We start from the raw sequence: 22,405 nt of genomic DNA on the forward strand, positions 1-22,405 counted from the left end.
AAGAGCCAAGCTGCCAGGCAAAGGGTCTTGAGATTGGAATGTAGCAACTGACCCTGATGCTGGGACAGAAGAGAAGGGTTCAGAGGGAGAATCCAAGGAGGCTCCAAGAACAGGTGCTTTAAAGTTGGATACCAAAACTGTTGAGGCCAATTTGGAGCAATCAAGATGAGGAACTTGGGCTTGTCCTGTTTTATCTTTAGTAATACCCGAGGAAGTAGAGGAAGAGGAGGGAAGGCATATCCCGAAAGGTTTCTCCAGCTGAAGGACAGGGCATCCACTTTCCAAGCTGTTTTGTGGAATGACCTTGTGCAAAAGTGAGGCAGCTGATGATTGAGATGGGATGCAAACAGATCTATCTGGGGGCATCCCCAAACTGCAGTAATCCTGTTGAATAAGTTGGTGTCTAGCAGCCATTCGTGAGGATCTAAAATGTTCCTGCTCAGGCTGTCTGCTAAGAGATTCTGTTCTCCTGGTATGAACTGGGCCTGGAGATGTAGATTCAGATTTAGAGCTGTGTCCCATAAAGCCATAGCTAGTCTGCAAAGGGGGTACGAATGAGAACCCCCCTGCTTGTTTATGTACCACATGACTGTGGTGTTGTCTGTGTAAATCAAGAGGCGCCCTGGATGCAAGAGGTTCTTGAAGGCTAGAAGAGCATTTTGAACTGCCAACATTTCCTTCAGATTGATGTGCCAGTGAAGATGATCCTTTGTCCAGGTTCCCTGCTGGCAATTGCCTAGAAAATGTGCTCCCCAAGCATAATCCGAGGCGTCCGTGGTTATGATTTGAGAAGGTTGAGGAAGACGGAAAGGCTTTCCTTCGTTTAAAACACACACCCTGGACCACCAAAGGAACTCCTTCTGGAGACAGGGGATCAGAGGAATCAGAGTGTCCAGATCATGGTAATGCTGTGACCATACACTTTTCAGATACCATTGAAGCTTTCTCATATGGAGCCATGCATTTGGAATCAACAGAATGCAGGAAGCCATGTAGCCCAGTGCCTGCAGGAATTTCCTTGCAGTGAGCTGAGGTAGAGTTGCCAAAGTCTTGAAAATTGAAGCCAGCTGTATTTGTTTTTCTGTAGTGAGGAAGGCCCTTTGTAAGGTTGTATTTAAGAGGGCTCCCAGAAATACCATTTGTTGAGAAGGGATCAAATGTGACTTTTTTGTGTTCACTGAAAATCCCAGTAGGAGGAGAAGACGTTGAACAAAATCCAGATGTTGAAGTAAAAGATCCTTGCTGTCTGCCTGAATAAGGCAGTCGTCCAAATAGGGGTAAATCTGAATCCCCTGGAGTCTGCAATAAGCCACTACTGGTGCCAGGCACTTGGTAAAGACTCTGGGCGCAGTAGATAAACCAAAGGGCAGTACAGAGAATTGAAAGTGTCTCGATCCTGCCTTGAACCTGAGGAATTTCCTGCTTTTCTGCCTGATGGGAATGTGTAAATAAGCTTCCTTTAGGTCCAATGTCACCATCCAGGCATCCTGAGAGAGCATTGGAATCAGCTGCTGCAGAGTAAGCATCTTGAATTTTGGAATTTCCAAAAAGGTGTTTAACACAGAAAGGTCCAGAATAGGTCTCCATGAGCTTTGTTTTCTTGGAACCAGAAACAGTCTCGAATAAAAACCTTTTCCCATCTCTGAGAGTGGAACAGGCTCTATGGCTCTCATGGCCAGAAGAGCATCCAATTGATTTAAGGCCTCTGACCATTGATGTTTTGGCAGATCTGGCCAACCGAAAGCCCTTGGCAAGGTATGAAAGTGGAATTTGTAACCATTTAAAATCACGTCCAATACCCATTTGTCCTGGGTAATATGAGTCCAATTTCTGTAAAAAAGAGAAAGTTTTCCTCCGAGAGGGGCATCCAGGTAAAGAGGTCCTGTAGCCCAACCGAGAGAGTCATTGAGTTTGCTTTCTTTGAGATTGGGATCTGTCTTCTCCCCTTCTAGGTAAAGAAGCAGTCCATTGCCTCGATCTGTAGGAGGCCTGAGCTTAGCCACGACCTCTGGAGCATCTATATCTTCCCCTTTGAGGCCTGTCAGACGTGGGAAAGGACCAATTTTTGGAGGGCCAATTCCTGGAAAATCTAGGAGGCTGAACTTGTAAGAAATCTTTCACAGTTTGCATAGATTTTGCCTTTTCTTCCATCTTTTTAATAACCTCCTCAGCCTTAGATCCAAAAAGAACATCATGCTGAACAGGGGCATCTAATAATTTAGCCTTAACCTGTTCAGGTAAACTTTGCTCACGAAGCCAAGCATGTCTCCTGATAACAGTACCAGAGGCTGCGGCCCTGCAAGAAGCATCCAAAGCATCAAAACCACAATGCAAGCTATGTTTGTTCAGTTGTTCAGTTGCATGCAATACATCCTGTAGTTCCTTATCTTCTGCACATGCAGGAAGGGAAGCAAGCTTTTGCTTTAAAACAGACAAAAGAAATTGCTGATACTTAAACATATGAAACTGGCAATTTAAAGCCCTAACAGAAAGGGTAGCAGAAGTATATACCTTTTGCCCCACCTGTCTAAAGCACGAGAATCCTTCTCAGAGGGAATAGGATTCTTAGAAGTAGCAACTTTAGCAGCCTTAGAACCCTGAGATATAGTTTCAGGATCTGCAGAAGGATTCTTAAATAAGAACAAATGAGACTCAGGAACCCTATAAAACCTATCAGGCTTAGAGGAGCAGGAGGCATGGAATCAGGATTCAAATTAGCCTCGGAAAAAGCATCATCCACAATGTCAAGAACAGGAGGGATAGCCAAAGGCCTATGTTGAGGAAGAAGAAGAAATTCTCTAAGCCTCTTCTTGGAAGCAGAATAATCCTGACCTTCCCAATGAAAATGTTCCCTCATCTCATGTAAGGTTTCCCCAAAAGAAAAATCTTCAGGCGGAGAGACAGAGGGCAAGGAGTCCTCAGCATCCGAATCCTCATAAGGAGGAAAAGAATATTCCTGATCAGAGGAAGAGACAGAAGATATAGAAGCCTGGTCAGAGGAATCCATAGGAACATCCTGTCGAGGCCTTTTCTCAGGGGGGGGGGGGTGAGAACCCCTAATCATTGTAAGCAAATCTTCAGCCATCCTTAACAATTGCTTCTGTGTCCTGGGAGTAGATTCAGAAGAAGCTTGAGCAGGAGCTTTAGACTTAACAGGAGTCTTTGTCTTTGCCTTTGCCTTTGAAATAGTGATGTGAGTAGGCCTGAATACCCCCTCAGAAGCCGGTACCTGCACAGCGGTTCCGGACCCATCCGAGGGAGCGATGTCCGAAGGTCCTGCAGCAGATAAAATAGAAGGCCTTGATGGCTCCCCATGGGAGTCCGTATCGGCCATCGGTTTAGAAGTGGCGGACGACAGGGGCTGCAAAAGCGCCTCACTGACGACAGCCGAACCGGACGCCGGCTCCAGCTGCAACGAGTCCTGTTTGGACTTCGGAGGCCTGTCCTTGTCTTTGCGCTTCTTTTGAATTCCGGTAGTGTCCAACGACATTCTATAATTGAAGCGTCTGCCAAAGTAATTCAGAGCCCAGTCGTACCTGCGTTTGATAGTACGAGAATTAAACCTGGCACAGAACCGACAACAAGAAACGTCGTGGTCAGGGCCTAAGCAAGGTAGACAGTAAGAGTGGAAATCTTTATGAGGTATTTGTTTTCCACACGTAATACAATTATTAACTTTTTCTGACATCGGAGGAACAAGAAAAAGATTCCCCAACGGGGTACTTAGCTTTGAGAAGAGAAGTAAGAACTTCGGACCGACAACAACCAAAAACGCTGTTCGAAAATCGCCAACCAACGACTTGCGAGCTGCTTTCCACCACACGGCAAGAAAGACTGGAGAAGATGGCGTCGGCTGAGGGCTATGTACCAGAGCGTACTGACGTCAGGGTACTGGCTTGTACAGCCGACGCCGGACCCAGACTTTGGGATTCTGGCCGACCTCGGGCTGCCTGCCGGCAGGAGCACCCTACAGTTATGACTGCAATAGTGAAACACGATGAACATCATATCTGGTAACTAAAGACAGATCACTTTAAGGGTGTGTATCCAAAGAGTGTAGCCAGGCATACTCTATGTACTATACTGAGTATATTTGTCTGAGCATCACTTGATAACATTAGAAATTTCCGAGGCCATATTATGGTTACAACTATCTAAATTAACGTTTCCAACAAAATATATACTCCTTGCTTTTAATGAAGACTACTACTCTAAAACAATATCCTTAATAGCTACAGGGAACATCTGAAAATTATGCATACATTTAAGTGCTTTGTGCACTATTTTGAGAGGTCTGTCTATTTTTAAAATGCATGCTGGTTTAGGGGAGCAGAAGTATGAGCTTATGAGTACAAAGCACAGTTTTGTATCTACAGCCTCTGGTGCATCCATGTGGTCTTTGTGAATGATTCCCCTCGGGTACTTAAATCTTTTGGTTACATCAACAATACCTACCTACAGTATATTCATCATATGAAACTCTTAACTGTATTTCCTTACATGGATTCTAGTGAAGACCATACATGACTTCTGTTAGCCTTTTTTCTAATGTATCTATCTTGTCTACATATTGTGGAAATGATGTCTCTAAAATGCAGAGTACTCCAGACAATGTCTTGCAAATCATTTATATAAAAGAACTTTCTTGTTTCTACGGGTGGTGCTTTTTCTTACATGTGTCATCTTAAGGGTAGCATCTTTAGTTTATAATGCTGAGTGATCGCTACTTAAGCATGCCGTGTCAGCTTAAATTCAGAACACTATGCTTTCTACATAGTAGCTTCAATGCAGTCCACAGTATTTTTGTCTCTTTAATGCTTAACACAACTTGCTTTTTCTACCACAGAATACTTCTAAAAAGTCTTAGATGATTGATCAACCAGCAAAAGAAATTTCAAGTCAGTGTCTGTCTATAGCAGCAACTCATTTATTTCTAGTTTGTTTTATATTCTTTAAATTTTACTAACAGAGCATTTTGCATCAAAAGTGGAGGTAGCTTTTCTGCAGTACAGTAGAAACAAAGATAATAAATTTGAGTAGGAACAAATGTAATGAAAGTGAGAGATGAAGTGACAAACAAGCAAACAAACATTAAATAATGGGATTCAAGTCTGGGTCTCTATCTTTGCCTCATATTAAACTGCATCTTCAGTTTAGCTTCAATGGAGCTGTACTTTAATATTTGCATAAGCTTTTTTTTTATGCATTCTAAAATCAATTTTATTTGTTATATCAATTATGCCTCCATATCTCCAGTGTTATAAATGTTTATTGGTTCTGTGCGATGTGTTGCATGTTTTACATATAACAAAAAAAGAAACAATGCAATAAAGAACACGAGCAATATGTTACTTAATTGCAGATAAGGACTAAAATAAAAATCTCCCCTGAGGAAGAATGGTTTACATCACACCAACTGTAATAGTTTTTGTCACTAACAGAGGTTTTACCAAAGATTCTTAGGAACTATACCTGGTCATGAGAGTAAGGTACCCCAAAAAAATCATCAAAGCCTTGGTATATAGGCAGGTATTTCCCATTAGCTCCATATCCTAGGTGCCACTTGCCTATAATGGCAGTAGCATAGCCTTGTGGTTTGAGAATTTCTGCAATAGTAGTCTCATTTAGAGGCAGCCCACCCCGGGACCCAGAATTAAACACACTGGGGTAGATCCCTGATCGGATCGGATGCCGTCCTGTCAGTAATGCTGCCCTAAAAAGAAAAAGAAGAAATATTAATGAAGTTAATCTTTTGTAATGCACAGAATTTTAGTCTCAAATTTCCATAAAATCCCTTTTCATAAAACAGCAGCATTCCCAGTACTTATATAAAAAATAAAAACAAAACAATATCTTAATTTTACAGCAGAGTCAACTACAAACTGAATAACACACAACAAAGGTGCTAATGTAAATTAGTATACATGCAAATGCATAATCAAAACTCAGTAAAGCATTTCTCAGACTTTGGCTAATATAGTAGAACATAGCCACTGCCATATAATTTACTAATCAGTGTGGAATACCTTGTTTTTAGATAGTCATAAGTCTAAACTGATTGATGCCCCTCATCTTTCTTACCCTGACATTTCATGATTTATATTTGGCAGTCATTTATTAAACATTCTACCAAAAAAGTTAACACCTTATTTCAAGCTGTCTACAGAGAAAAGTGCTCAGGAATTATGCAACATATATAACACAAAGTGCAGTACTGAAAATAAATTATGCAATAAGCAGAGAAGAAAGCTGCATATTTCAAATATGTGCAACTGAACACTGAAACTACACATAAGACAAAGAAATATAATTAAAACTAAATGAAACAGACAATAAACCAAGCAAAATAAAATCCATTAGTTGGCATCTTATTAAAATAGATTTAAAAATGTATGACTTTCTCCATACAACAGAGAATGCAAGATCCATGAAAATGCAGTTTTCACACTGCTTCAGACAGATCAAATGTGAACCATTCCCACCTAGAGGTTGAAGAGGAATCCACAAATGTGTCTAACAGTCCCACTGATGCTGACCTATTTATTATAAAGCCAGCTACAAATATTCCAGACGTCTGAGCATCTATAAGCCTGTGAGCAACTAACTTTCTTGACAATATATACTTCTACTCCATTTTATTTAACATTTTAGACTTGCCTTTTCATTTAAATGGGATCAAGTATAAAAAACAAACAAGCAAATATAAGTTGCAATGTTGTTCAGCTAAACTATAAGCAGTCAAATATTTCCCAAAGATATCAATAAAAAAAATCAACACATTTGTGAGCCTTCGCTCCTTGTAAATTAAAAATCTTAACAGGGCAAAAGTCTGTGAGAATGAAGGGGATTTCAAAATGCATTACAGATGAGGGAAATGAGGCTACAGGTGTTATGAATATTGGATCTTGCTATAATCTTTCAGAAATCACCTGTGCTAACAACAATATACAAAAACACTATAAAGTTTTCAGAAAGTTCATGAATTTCAGTTTTAGGCATAAAATCTACCTTATCTGAAAATTACCTTAGAATGCCTGCCTTGACAAGATGCGCCACATAGAAGCATCTCCTTACTACTGTGGATACGTGGTGGTCAAAGTTCAGATTGCTATCAACATGAGCACCCAGATCACTTACAACTTGGTCTAAACTTAGAGTGGTGCTGTTTTTACTGTAATTAGCAGGGAAGTCAACTTTCCCAAAGGAAATAATAATTCATTTTTTTGCATTTAGCTTTAATCTGTGACTTTGGCACCAATCATTTATCTGTGTTAACACTGTCTGCAGTATATTAACATCAATGGGGACTTGTTGATTACTCCCAATTTGCAATTGTCAGCAAACTTGGTCGGCCACGGGCCGTCCTAGTTTGCCTGGATGTCTGAGAAATAAATTCTGAACAGTAAGTTGCCCAGCACAGAACCTTATGGTATGCCACTGGTGACTGGTCTTTTGCTACAGGTGAAGTCACCCACTTTGACAGTATGTGTTCTGTCTGTCAGCCAGCTGGCCACCCATCTGGTAATGTAAGGCATTACATCTAGATCTAAGGATGTTATAATTCCACAATATTCGGCCCTCGTCAGACCAATAATTAAGTACAATGCTCCCTTTTGCATGTACCTTACCAGACACCTGCAACAACAGGAGAGACCACAGAGGTTTCTAACCAAGAAATTACAGGGTACACAAAATAAGTCAAAGCCCTGTCACTGTATTCTATCACCTGCAGGTTGCTAAGGGATAATCTGTGCCTGGCTTACAGGCCAGTCTCTGATCCAGCCATGATGGAAATGCTACACATTCGTAAATCCAACTGTAGGAGGGTCAATCTCTCCAGGGATCTTAACCTAGCCTCTGACATGACCAGATAATGCTGGAGAGAGAGAGCTACATCTTCCAGAGGCTGCCAATTCTCAGGAACAAGCTTCCAATTCATATGCAACTGAACCCCTCCCTGACTGTCTTCAAATGAATCTTAGATCTATGTATGTTTGACTACAAATTCACTCCTGGAGGGGGTGTCTATGTCTCTCCTGCAGGTCAGTATTAACTACCATAGACCCTTTCCTCTGCAAACTTCACTCACCTAACCACCGACAACTGGAGCAACTTGCGATAAATATGGCTAGGCTTGTAAGGGCTGTTAGTCTAGTAATCTCCTGTGAACTAGTTTAGCAGTCAGCTATTTATGAGCTCTCTTATTGTAAATGGCCCCCCTTTGTGCAGAGGGCTTAATGTTGCTGTCCTCCATTCTGCCAGAACATAACCAGTTCTCAGGCTGTGGTTAAACAGGGATCCAAGTGCATCTGCTAGGTCATGTTTTAAATTCTTTAAAAGGCATCTTGGGATGTTGTCTGGTCTCACTGACACCATATTTTTGGCCTTGGAGATCGCCAAGATGACCTGCTCTCTTGAGATAATAGGTTGAGGAATGGTGGAAGGTATACTTTGGGGGGATGACTGGAGGGGATAGGGTGGTGATGTTTTCTCCAAATATGTCAGCTAGCTGGTTGGCTATTACGTCCAGTTGAGTATGGGTGGTCAGCACATAGCTAGGTATTCACTTTTAGATTTCAGACATAGTTAAGGAATGCCTTGTGATTATCCTTTGCTACTGAGGCTATTTTTCTTTGTAATTAGTATTGGAGGACTTGACAAGATCTCTAATTTTTTTAAGCTAGAGAGGGATTTCTTCCTTTGCTGAACTAGTTCCCTCTTGTTCTTGAACATTAGTTTCTTTCTCTTGTTGTGTAGCCTATTTATACTAGGGGTCTACCAGGGTGGCATGCTTTTTGGCAAAACCTGGTTTTAATCCTGTCAGGTACAGCCAATTCTATACAACTGCTTAAGTGGTTATACAGGGCAGTGATATACTCCTCGGCATAGTCCATGTTGTCTACCTTTGAGGGGACTTTAAAACTTCTTATACCATCACTTAGAGGAGGTAATTTGTCTTTGAAAACATTTTTAAGCATTTTAAGCATTTTTGAGATTGATGGATTTATGGTCCGATCTTACCAGGGAGGACATCACATGGGTGGGTGGGGGGGGGGGGTGCTATGCTCTCCCATATAAGTAAGTACTAAATTCAGGAAATTTAAGCCTCTTGTGGGTGTGCTGACTAGCTGTTCCAGCATTTACATTGACAAAGTCCAAGAACCTCCGAGTCAGCGTGTTTGTGGTTGTGTATGTTTCACAGTTGATGGTAGGATAATTAAAATCACCCATGAGTAAGGTGTTGTGCTTCATGACAAGTAACTCCATTAAGTCCAGGTATGCAGTATGCTTTTTCTGTTTCATGGTGGGGGACCTATATCTAGCTATGATGTGGTAGAGGGCTTTGCCTATAGTTAATTGGACATGAAGTACCTCAAGAGAGTCGTACTGTTTGACCAGAGTTGAGGTGTACTTATCCTTAATGAAGATGGATACACCCCCTCCTTTGATTCTTTCATGCTCAGTTTGCGGTCTGAACATATGGAATGCATTGTAGTTCTGCATGGCCAGGGTGATTTCCATACCTTTGATCCATCTCTTGATGACTGCACAGATGTCAGCATCTTCCAAAGTGAGGAGTGTAGTTTCTTGTTTAGACTCCTAGCATTAAACAGCAGTACCTTGAATTTATCTAGAAAGGATTTTGTTATGTTGGGAGGTTGGCTATTTTGATACTGCCTAAAAAGGCACAATAGGGGTATCTAATGCCTTTAACAGTATCCAAACACCTAGAGGAGAGAGATACAGACCATCTCTGGTAAAGCAGTGTAGCCTGTCGACCATGTCTTCCCAGGCTGACAGATACTGGAACCCCCTTGGACTGATGCCAGAAGCTAAGCCAATTGATAAAGTCAATCATTTTTTTTGTTTGTATTGTAGCATCATACTTGAAGAAGTTAGAATGCTGCTTAAGGCTAGGCTTATACCTGTCAAGGACAAATAATCTGAGAATTCAGTCATGTCTCTCTTCATATAGTCCAGTGAGGTACTTCTGAAGTCATTCACCCCCACATGGACTATGACAGAGTCATGCTGGTACTTGTGGTTGAGTGAGTGGATGGATCCTGGAACCTGACAGGCAGCTTACCGTAACCAGTTCCTTATCCAGCCTGGTGAAAGAAACATCAGTGTGTCTTACAATGGAGTCACCTATGAACAATACATTATGTTTTGTGGTATTATGCCTTATGGGGTAATTTGTTGAGAGATTGGTGTGTGCATTATAATGCATTGCAGTTGTTTTCTGCATTCTGTGTAAGTGTTTTCTGTTTGGCATACCTCTGATCTTTTGGTAAGTTACTAGTGAGTACCTCTGCATATGTGGGTTAATGTGCCATGTCTTTAGTGAGGGACATGTGTGTGTGTGTGTGTGTGTGTGTGTGTGTGTGTGTGTGTGTGTGTGTGTGTGTGTGTGTGTGTGTGTGTGTGCTGACAACCCATTTGGCAATTGATCTGTCCTTAAGTGAGAGTCTTGCCTCCAATTTCTTACTGTAACTACATCTCTCACATAAAGTATTTCTTTGTTTAAGAAGTAAGTGGTCGTCAGTGCACAAGACAATTGCTACATTGCCTCAGGATGCCCATGTCTATCAGGCTGGCCAAAGAGATGATGGGAGGCTGCCCCTCCATGAGATCAGGCTCTTAATGTATGTTTTATTAGGGAAGGGAATGGGTTAATTTGACAGGATTGTGCTGGTAGCGCTGAGACTACAAGAGGGACCTATATTTTGTGTAGACTAAGGCTGATCAATAAGGCAATGCTGCTCATTGCACAACTGAATTGCTCCTAGAGTAGCAAAAAGTGTTTCACTGACAGCTGTTTAGGGAAAAACTGAGCTTCTAGGCTTTTGCATCTATATAGGACACTGCTAACTGCCATTGTGCGAAGAGCAGCACCACACAAAAGTCTAAAATACGAGCAAAGAGTAACAAGTTTTAAGCTAAGTTTTAAGCTAATTACCAATCAGGAAAGCACACAATAAGCCTTTCACCAGCAATCCCCAACTCAGAGAGAGTATATCAGCTCATTTTTGTCAAAAGGGTGCAGAAAAACACCTTCTTAATGTAGAATAGTCAGGTTGGAGCCCAAGTGTAACAAGACCACACAAACTACTTACAACAGCCCTACAACTAACACATATAATGTAATACAGTGCAATTAACTACTTGACGCAGCAGCAGACAATACAGTCTTTTTTTTTAAACTGCTAAAGTACAGTCACAATATGTAAGAAATACTTAGAGCCCTTTTGTGTGCTTCCCAGCTCAGACAGACCATGTAAACACCTACTGCCACTAGATGTATAATCCCAGTCTTTCTAATGTAAAAGCACAGTAAAGGGGTATCCGGAGTGAAACACTAACACAAACTTAAAAGATAAAAAAACACTACCACAAACAAACTTAAAGATATGGATACAGCAGTGCACTTTAAACAGCTTATAAAAGTGTAATTATTCAATAAAAGTACTTTGCTTTGTAGAAATGAGCCAACAGATAACTGCACAGAATTTATAAAGGCACTAAATACAAGAAAAGCTGATTAATAGGCCCTCCAGCCAATAAAACTACATGCAAAAATCTCAAGTGTTTCCCCAACCTAAACAAACAAGGCTACCTCCCAGTGCACTACATGGAAAATCCAGTGCCCTCCTGATGTAGAAACGAGTGTTTGCTACAGTGTAAAAACACGTTAATTCATCCAACACCTAGCTAGATAATGAATTCAGTGAAAGTAAATAAGTAGACCAGACAATGATGGGCAAAATGCACTTTTTCAATATAAACACAAGGAAAGGCAAATAAATAATTCAAAATATCAACAGCAGTATAGAAAGGGAGGAGCTTATTATGCTCAATTTACAGTAGGGGTGGGCAGCTTAAATTCACCAGGTTAAAAAATCAGATCAACAAAGAGGAGAGCGGGTGGTGGGAAAAACTAGCAGGGAATTACCAGTAGAGCTTTAGTTTATGCAGTCTTGAATTTTTTTTTAGAAAAAGACAAAGGCTCAGAAAATCACTATGTATTTACGTATCACTCAAGAAACAATTTAACCAATGAAAAAACACGTGAAATGTGCAGCCTAGCTAATTTAAGTGTCTATCTCTCAAATATAACAAAAACACCAGACCAAGCAGACTTCTTAAAACAGAAAACAAAATGGAGCAAGTAAAACAGAAAGCAGCTTTATCACTCAAAGACAGAACAATACATGTCTACTTTTCTCACCCACCAAGGAATCGCCAGCAATGTTTTCATTTATGTAGGCTTGAAATCTTTTCAGGAAAAAGACAAAGGCACAGAAATTCACTGTGTATTTAACTATCACTCAGGAAACAAAAAACAGGTTTATCTAGCACAAGACAAAGAGCTGTTACAGCTAGGTTTAACAATTTCCTAGAAAAGATGAAAAGAATAAAACATCATCAATGGATGCACAAAACTGAATTCACAGACACAGTAGTTCATTTTGACTGAATCTACTGAACTATATAAACACAGCAAAGAAAGCCCCCATTTCTGATCAATCCCTTATCTGACTCTCTATCACCTCGCCTACGCACTTTAATTTTATCTCAACCTGATGTGTAAAGCTTGTAATCCTTCCTTTCTCCTCTACCTCCTTTTATACTGCATTTCCGCACTCTTTTTTTTTTATCTCATAATACACAACGTCCTATCTCTTTATAATAATCCACACACACACGTTGATCTAACACAGCACATGCTCAAATTACTCAAGCTGTGACTCCATTATTTCTATGTATATTTAAGCAATAACCGATGACGTGTGGTATATTAAAGATTTACTCACAGTTGATGTGGTATAATCACGATAGCGAAGCCCAAGGGATTAAATAAAGCCAACCATGGGTAACTCTTCAATATACCACAACCATGGAGTCGGATATTGCTATTATACAATGACATTATTTAAAAAAAAAATACTTACTTTTTTTAAACAATGGGCCGGATTCACGAAGGCTTGCACGGAGTCTAAGAGTAGAGTAAGACTCCATGCAACCAACATGTCTGCCAAGTGATCCAGGAACAGCCGGCAGGGGCGTGCAAGAGAGCTGCTAAAACTCCTCTTACACGGACAGGGCTAGAATATGCAAATTACCTCATTTGCTGCAGAAAGTTATGCAAATGAGGTAAACTTGCGATCCAGGAAACCCTACCCTGTCCGAGTAAGAGTAGTGTTATTTGCAGAAATGTACTCGGTTGTCAACTGAGTACCATTTTGCAAACAGCAAAACAGAGCCGTGACAGCTCCAAATAAAGGATGCATCCAGTTGAGGAAGCATGCCAATGGCCAAATATATGGCCACTGGCAATTCTATCCATTGCAAAAAAAAAAAAATAATATATTTTTTTACCTCGATCTCCAAAGTTTAAGCATAGCGCAGCATCGCGCAAAAGTGCTGCGCTGTAAACCCCCCCCAAAAAAAAAATAAAAGCCAAAAATAGGCATTTTATTATAAATATACATCTGCCATGCAAGTGAACAGCAGGCTGAAGACAACATGGCTACTGAGTAGAGGTTGCTAAGGGGGGAAGCTCAGTCTAAGAGATGTAACCAAACATTAGTAAGCAATCCTATGTTAATGAGGGTAAGGATAGTGAATCCCAATTTCACATGGCATATGAGCAAAGTCCGTGGAGTGTAAGAGTAGGATAAGGGGAGTATCAGAGTAGAAGATAGGTGACATCATGAGGGGGGTATGTATGAAAGAATGTAAGCTCATTGGAGCAGAGTGGCATGCGTTTGCTGTCAGTTACCCATCACTGGAAGAGGCATGTCAACAGGTATCTTAACTAAAGGCAAGAAATTGAAGGTGTATGCCGTGGACAACACCAAAGTTTCTTGTAGAAGTGCCTGCAATGTGTGTGTGCGCGTGTGCATGCCTGTAAAACCAAGTAAACCTGTGTGCACGTGTGTGCGCCTGTGTGCATGTGTTTAAGCCGGAGTAAGCAAGTGTAAGGTTGTTGAAACCTGTGTAAGCGCGTTTGCGCCTGTGTGCGCGTGTTTAAGCCGGAGTCAGCAAGTGTTATGCCGTGTAAGCATGTATGCGTGTGAGCTGGTGTGCGTGTGTTAGCGCTAGTTTGCGCGGTGCTGCCCCCTGTGGAAACAGAAAGGGAAAAGGAAGCACAACAAATAGTAGGAAGTTAACCAAGGAGAACTAGCAGAGCTAGCAGGTGAAAACAATCAGAATCAGCCAATTACACAGGCAGTACACTAGCCCAGCCCAGCCCAGCACTTAAAACTCTGCAAACAACTTTCCACTATGTTTTTCTCAGAGACACTGCAACACTGCAGTAAGCTAATAGAAGTGAAAACTGAAAAAGCTTTACTGAGACAAAGAAATGTTAGGGGCTGCCATTGCTGTTATAAGGTGACATATGCAACACGCTGTGGGTGGTGACAATGTGAATGCTGCTGAGCAACCCACAGTGAGAAGACGAAGAAGAGTGTACAGGCCCAGGGTAACCTACCAGGGGCTACATGAGCTGGAGATAGTGGAGCGCTAAAGAGTGGACAGAGACCTCATGCAGCAAATTGTTGAGCTGTGCAGGCCACGCCTCACACAGAACCAACAGAGAGGAACCCATTCCAGTGAAAACCAAGGTATGTGTTGGCCTAAGAATACTAGCAACAGGTACCTTCTAGAGAACAACTGGTGATCTGATGGGGATTTCACAGGCATCAGTATCCAGGGTAATGCACCAGTTCCTGAATGCCATGTCAGCACATGTCGGTGATCATGCATATTTACCCAATTCCCATGAGGTATTGGCCAGCAATATGCGTCTTTTCCAGCAAATAGCGGAATACCCTGAGGTAGTGGGTGGAATAGACTGCACGCACATATGCATCAAAGCACCAGCTGGTGAGCGGGGTGGGGTCTACTTTAACCACAAGGGTTTCCCCTCAATCAACTGCCAGGTCATGTGTGATGCCCAGGGCATAATAATGAATGTGTGTGCAGGCTGCCCTGGAAGCTACCATGATTCCCATATCTGGCATCTGACACAGGTGTACCAGACATTTGCGAATGGGGACATCCCTCATGGTCACCTAGTGGGGGATGCTGGATATGCACTGGAGCCGTGGCTGATGACACCCATCAGAAATGCACACACACCTGAACAGGAACTCCATAATGAGGCACACGCACAAACACGAAATGTAATCGAGCGTGTGTTTGGGCTGCTCAAGTCACGGTTCTGGTGCCTGGACACATCTGGTGGAGCCTTGCAGTACTCACCAACTACATGTACCCAAATAGTCATGGTATGTGCTATGCTACATAATATGATCCTGCAAAAACAGCGGCAGCAGGAGCAGCATAGGGCTGGGCCAAACAGCCCCCCACCATTGCCAAGGCCATCACAGGCAGAGCATGACTCGGAGGAGGAGGAACCTGAGCCTGCCCCAGTAGGCAGAAGGAGGTGAGCCCAGTATGCTTTGGCCTTGGCAAAGAGGTAAGTATAGCATATACACTGGCTCAGTAGGAACCCTGGAAATGATACCTCTCTCTGACTCGCACATATAGTAAAAGGTATGCCCAACTTGATACTACCTGTTGTCAAACATGTATAGGGAGTGTAATATGTGCATCCGACATAGGCAGCCCTGCAGCACCACCTGAGGCATGATTGCCATGGTTTAAGCAATATAAAGCAGTGCTAAACAGCTTTAACCACTACTTAGTATATGTAAACAAAATTGCACACACTAAGTAGCACAACTTTGGGCAATGTTGAGCAATATTGGGCAGCGTTCATCAATGTTGGCTAACGTTGAGCAATGTTGTGCAGGTTTGGTCAAAGTTGGGCATAGTTGAGCAAAAGCAGGTAAACATGGTCTTATTTGCGTTACTGTTCCTTAAGCAGTCTGGTCTGCCCAGTATGAAAATATGAAGCAGTGACAGTCCTCGAACCCAGGATACTGTGCACTACAGTCACAGTACTGAACCACTAAACCATAACAGCATTTCACCGGTCAGCCTGTATGAAGAAATGTTGATAAGTCTATGCAAAGTGTCTCCTGGAAACCCCACAGGCACAGCATAATCTCTGTAGAGTTATGACACAAAGGTGAGCCCTGCAGTAAAAAAAAACTCGATTTACAACACACATATATAGTATAAATGTTAATATTGGGCGTGTTCACACACGTCAACAAATGTAGTGGACTTCACACAGCAACATACTGAAAATTCACACTGGGCATGCTCACACACTTGAATAAATGAGGCAAATGTCAGCCAACAACATACTGAAAGTCCAAACTGGACATGCTCACACGCTTAGGCCATGTCCGAGTACAGCAGTGGGTCACACATATCAGGCAGTTGCATGTCTTAACCCAGGAACCTCTGACAATTCACCAATCCTGACTTGTGCACACAGTGATATGACAACAGACACATATATAATATATTGGAACCCTGTCATAATCAAATATGTACTACAGATACTTAGGTTGGTCATAGAAAGTTGAAAAGCAAAGAAAGAAAAACACAAAATCAGTATCAATAAACAATGTGCACTCTAAACACTATCCAATCCAGGTCATGGAAAGATTATCTGCGAAGGAGTCACTACAGAACCATGATACTTCCGTCAGCTATGTCATAAATAGCAATGTACACTCATATATGTCCTGAGTCAGGGCCAACTGTAAATGACTGACAATGCCAACATCCTGTCAGACAGGCCCATACATACATACCCACCTCCCACTGACAAAAGGCCCACTTGTCATACCAGGAGATATCACATGTAGAATGGGTAAACAGCTCCTTCATAAGCTGAAAACATGGCAAAAACTGGATTACATTGTGCCCCTATATGTGTCATAAGTGAACTGCAGAACAAACAGACCCTGCACCTGAACAGTCTGTTGAGCCTCACCCTCTCTACAGGATATGAAACTGTTGAATGGGTTACAGCAACATATGGCACACTACACAAGTGTTGGTGCACAACAAACCATGGGAACTATAGTCTTATAAGCTGATTAAGTCTGATCTGCAAGGCCATGGAGTCCATCATGATTGAAGTCAGAAACAGAGCTGTTGGAAGCCTGTAAACACACAACCCTACCAACTTTGGACTGTTCATGGGCAGATCATGTTTCCCAAACCTGCTAGACTGTTTGCAAGGCAGCCACCCAGGACATACATCAATGAAATGAGCTACACACGTCCCACATACACTTTGAATAGGCCTTTTCCAACATCCCAGACACATGTCGTATCCACAAAATAAACAACATGCGCATAAATATGTATTGTCATTGGATGGACTGGCAACTGTGCCACAGATAGATCACACAAGGTAAGAATTGTGGAGTCCTGTTCAAGCTGGTAATACCTGCTGTCCCCATGTCTCAGTCCTGGGATTGCATAAAACACAGTGCACACACAGTACCATGTCTAGTCTGATGATGTCAGCATCCCACAAATATAGCAGTGGAAATGAAAACTCCCAGTAAAGCATATAGCGCGTCATGTTAATGCATAGCTCTCCAGTATCAAAACATAGTTAGGTAGGGGTTTGAATCCTGCAATTGCTAAGTGTGTGTGTGTGTGTGTGTGGGGGGGTATGTGCCTGTGTGATTTCCTTTGAAAGTATTGCCCTTTTTGGAGACTAGGCAAACACCTTAAAAGTGTTATATTCCTGTTTGGCAGGTCTGATGATGTCAGCATCTTATAAATATAGCAGTGGAAAGAACAACTCCCAGTAAAGCATATAGCGCATCGTGTTAATGCATATCTCTCTAGTATCATAGGGGTTTGAATCCTGCAATTGCTGTGTGTGCGTGTGTGGGGGTGTATGTTTCTGTGTGATTTCCTTTGAGAATATTGCCTTTTTGGAGACTAGGCAAACACTTTAAAAGTGCTACATTCCTGTTTGGCAAGTCTGATGATGTCAGCATCCTACAAATATAGCAGTGGAAATAAAAACGCCCAGTAAAGCATATAGCGCATCGTGTTAATGCGTATCTCTCTAGTATCATAACATAGTTAGGTAGGGGTTTGAATCCTGCAATTGCTGAGTTTGTGTGCGTGTGATACTGTTGGTCAATGTGTTGTGTGTTTAGCATTTACTACTGTATGACATATCAGTATAACAACAGTATGTGCATTGCACACTTCAGGTATCTGTGTGGCAAATACATATATGTACATGTGACCTCAATTAGTTCATAGGTGTGAAGCCTGCTTTCTACATGAATACATCTGTTACCTATGACAGATTGTGCTGCTGCTTCTCAGACCTTCGTTCACATATGTATGTTTGTGACAAGGCCAGCCACTGTAGTGATCTGTGGCCTAGGTCATCTGTGTCACACACACCCATGACAGTTTCTATAGAATAGTGGGAGTGAGGGTTCATGCCTTGGGTATATTTCAGACATGTTCAAACACAACAAAGTCTGTCAATAATGGACATTCATTATAGGTGTACAACAACTTTGAGGATATGCATACAGAGCCCTTACTGGTTATGTGATACACTTGGGGACTTCAGAATACCTATGGAAATGTGAATACCAAATTAACGATGACATAACACTTGGTCGTATGTACACATCAATACTCGTTCTACAATATTTCGGGCTACTACCTATGTGGTACTGTCGGGATACAATGTTTAATAAATATGGATGACTATGCTATATTTGGCTTACAGCTTTACAGCATGGGTTGGACAACAGGTATCTGTCTGTATGATACTCTTGTGGAGGATAAGTGTCTCATCCGGAGAATGCATTGTAGGCCACTGTATGCACTTCCAGATGTGGACAGACATATCCCTAGTGTGTTTGCTTGTACCCAAGAGGGCTATATGCCAAACAGGAGTGGTCCCAGGAATGGGTGGCGGTCAATACCACTGGTTACTGGTATAGTATAGTACCGGAGGGATCCAAATGCTACTGAGTTACCTACATCTGTGTGTCAGTTGTCAAGACATTATCTAACGATTGGTTATAGTCAGGCTGTTAAGGTTGTGTACACTACCAGAATGCAAACCAATGACAGATAGTAACAGTATCATCCACAGCATAGTGTCAAACCATGTCATACAATCATGTGTACCCAAGTTAAAACATATGTGTATTAAAATGCATACTGGCCACCAACAGAAACAATGAAGTCTTGACACTGTGTAATACAGGGCATGTCACCCTTCCCATGTGTCCACTATGCACATACATGCAGACAGTGCACCTCTACCATGTTCACAAATGTACACCTGCAAATCTGTACTGCACACATCACACACGTACTGTCCACTCACCAACACATGCTGCCAAAACTACACACATCAGCCAAGTGGCACATGGGCGGACAATACATTCTTGGAATTAACACTGTTGTAAACAATACTACATTGATAATCATAGCTTTAATGCATCATGCCTGCTCAGATATACTTTCAGGGATATCATTACACTGTACTGTTGACAACATGCTAACATTGCTACACTGTTATAAAGTCACCCTGTGCATCAGCACCATGTTAGCCTGTTCCTGCATCAATGTTAGCACAGTTTCATCATATGCACAGGGTGTGTTGTTGGTTTGCCAGAGCCCGACACTGACCCATCCAATCGACGTGTGTGTGTGTGTGTGTGTGTGTGTGTGTGTGTGGGACAACAGTACAGCATGAGTCAATGTTGATGTAATGTATGTGCGTATGTGTTAGCCCTAGGTGTTTGGATTATGTGTGTGTGTCTGCATGCACACAGTTCCACCATGTGGCTGCCATATACAGGAGGTTGTGGGACAGCCACAGACTGTATCTGCCAGGCTGTACAGATCACCGTCTCTGGCCACGGACACAGTACCTGTGCCTGGCAGGGGTGCAACGGACAGTATTGGGTACTAAGCCAGATTGGGTACTATCATCAGAGGCAGAGGGATGTTGACTGGACCCATGTCCCTGCTGGGACTGGCCAGAGCCACGTGCACATGGTCTTCTATGATGGTCTATTGACAGCCCTGCTCCAACATTGCTGGGGCTGGTACTCCCACTACGGGAGCAGCTATGACTTGTGTGTCGTCCGTGACGACTGCCAGCTGATGATGTTGCTGGCATACGTCTACTTCGACATCTCAGCCATCCTGCACTGTCCTGGCACATGGACATTACATTGCGGAGGACATCTAATGTCTCCCCCTAATGTCTATCAATGACCTCGGTGTAGTGACGCATTGCACCCGCAAGGTCATGGATACTGTCATTGATAGCAGTGTTATGGGCCCTCTGCACCCTCAGTCCCTGTCTGGTGTACTGTTCCATACGTGCCTGTGCCTGCATTACAGCCCAGAACATACCTGAGGTTGTAAGACCTGTGGGGGCACGTCTGCCAGGGGCATTACGACCAGCAGTGCTCTCACGAGAACCCCTGGACATCCGCCTATGTGGTACCGTTCCAGGAATCTGGATATGGCTGCTGTGAGGGGTTGCATGTGCCATAGATACCACACTATCCTGGTCAATGCCTACTGTATGCTATCCCTCAGCTAAGGCCATTGGTGATGAGGGGTGCATTGGCAGTATGAATGTGCGCATAGATGGTGTGGAAAGCTGTGTACTGCCGATTGGCGCAACAACGACAGACCCTGTCAAACCTGCCTGTGCCACAACACGTTTCATCATCTCCACTATTTGTGGCAGCGTCTTCAGGTTCCCTGTTGCACTCAACCAACACAACCTCAGCACCTGTGAGAGGGAGACAGGAAACAAACTTTACAATCTGTACATGATGTTAGCACACATGCACACATGAACACAAATACACTACTCCCTAAAGTAGACTCACACACACACACACACACACACACACACACACACACACACACACACACACACACACACACACACACACCAACAGCAATCCAGAAAATACCCATTAGTGGTTGATGGTGGAGTACAGTATCACATGCCAAAGAGCCCTATCACACGTGTCAGCATGCAAGATGTGTGTTGCTCCATGGCATGCAGTACGAGTGTAGAGAGTCCTTGTTAATAACAGTATACATGTGTTTGATGCATGTGTGTTGCTCAATGATTAGCCTCACCCTGGAACACAATGTGTACATGGACACAACATTGCTGTGCAAGTATTAAATGCTTTTCAATGTCCTGTGCACCATCACTCACAGGAATACATACCATGGCTGGATGCACACAACTGTCAGGTGTATAGCAATGAATGCTATGTGTTGTACTGTAGTTACTGTAACTGGATGTAGTGTAGTACCATGAGCCATCATCAGGCAGCATCATGTGGTCATTCAAGGCCACTAATGTGTGCCACACTGGCAACTATCTTGCCGTACCTGAACTGCAGCACTATGGCTACATTAACCATTTCACAGGCAGTTGTTACATGGGTATGTAAGGTGTTCAATAGGGAGCATTGCCTAACATGAATGTCTTGTTTGTTGAAGAGTTTTGCAACGCACCATGATAGGCTTCTACCCCTCAGGTATAGTATGTGTGCTGTGTGGATGACATTTGGGATACTGGAGTCTGACCTTACAGCAGGTGTCTACATACACCACGTGTATCATATTGACATGTACTGCGTATGACAAGGTGGTGTATGTTGTGTGCATGTGTATTGACTCTGCCTATACAATGTCCACTACAGTGTACCACAATTGTTTGGGATGCTCTGTGTATAGCATGTGTTTGAGGCAGCCACTCATGCTACTGGGATGTGCATAGTCCCACAGAATACATGCAGACCATGCATTATGTGTAGGTGTTGTACATGTGTATATGGCCTAAAACCCACCTATGACATGCACATGTTATTCATCATATGGCATGTAGAACACTCACCAGCATGGGTCTGCTGTCTTGCTGTCACACCAGACGGACCTACAAGGATATGAGACAGTTTGTCAGTGTCAACAACTGTGGCATTGCTGCTGTGACTTTGCAATTTTACAGTAGTACAACTGTTGACAGTCACAGGTATACAGATTATGTTCAAAATTATCAGTATTGCACAACACCAGACTTCACATCTTCCAAATACACAGTACACATCTGACATATGCATGTTATAACAATCGAGCTAACAGTAGTCTACAGATATGGCATGTTACCTGCACACTCCGAGTCAACTTTCTGGGTGACTCCGGCCTCCATGATGACACATGTTTGTTGTAGTGGTTGGCCAGGAGCCACCACTCTGAGGAGCAGCACTTCCACTCTGGTGAGGGGCGGATATGATGCAGCACCACCACCTGTGGCAAGCTGTTGTCTGCGGACATCAGAGGCATGCTACAGGACATGTCCGATTAAATCACTGCAGTGATGGCATACCTGCTCAGAATTCCGGTTATGCATGCCTACGTCATTAACCCGATG

The 22,405-nt window shown here is 42.6% G+C and overlaps 1 protein-coding gene across 1 annotated transcript in view; it reads right to left on the reverse strand.

Annotated features, from left to right (window-relative positions):
• The window catches only part of LOC122815806 (arylsulfatase A-like), a 351,804-nt gene that overhangs the window by 236,160 nt on the left and 93,239 nt on the right, over nt 1-22,405 (reverse strand). Inside the window, exon 2 of the mRNA XM_044088605.1 lies at nt 5,473-5,713. Coding sequence (XP_043944540.1) covers nt 5,473-5,713 — 241 coding nt within the window. The remainder of the gene's footprint in view (nt 1-5,472; nt 5,714-22,405) is intronic.

The sequence above is a fragment of the Protopterus annectens genome, chromosome 11.part0 (assembly GCF_019279795.1).
Source record: "Protopterus annectens isolate FY-2018-M chromosome 11.part0, PAN1.0, whole genome shotgun sequence".
NCBI lineage: Eukaryota > Metazoa > Chordata > Ceratodontiformes > Protopteridae > Protopterus > Protopterus annectens.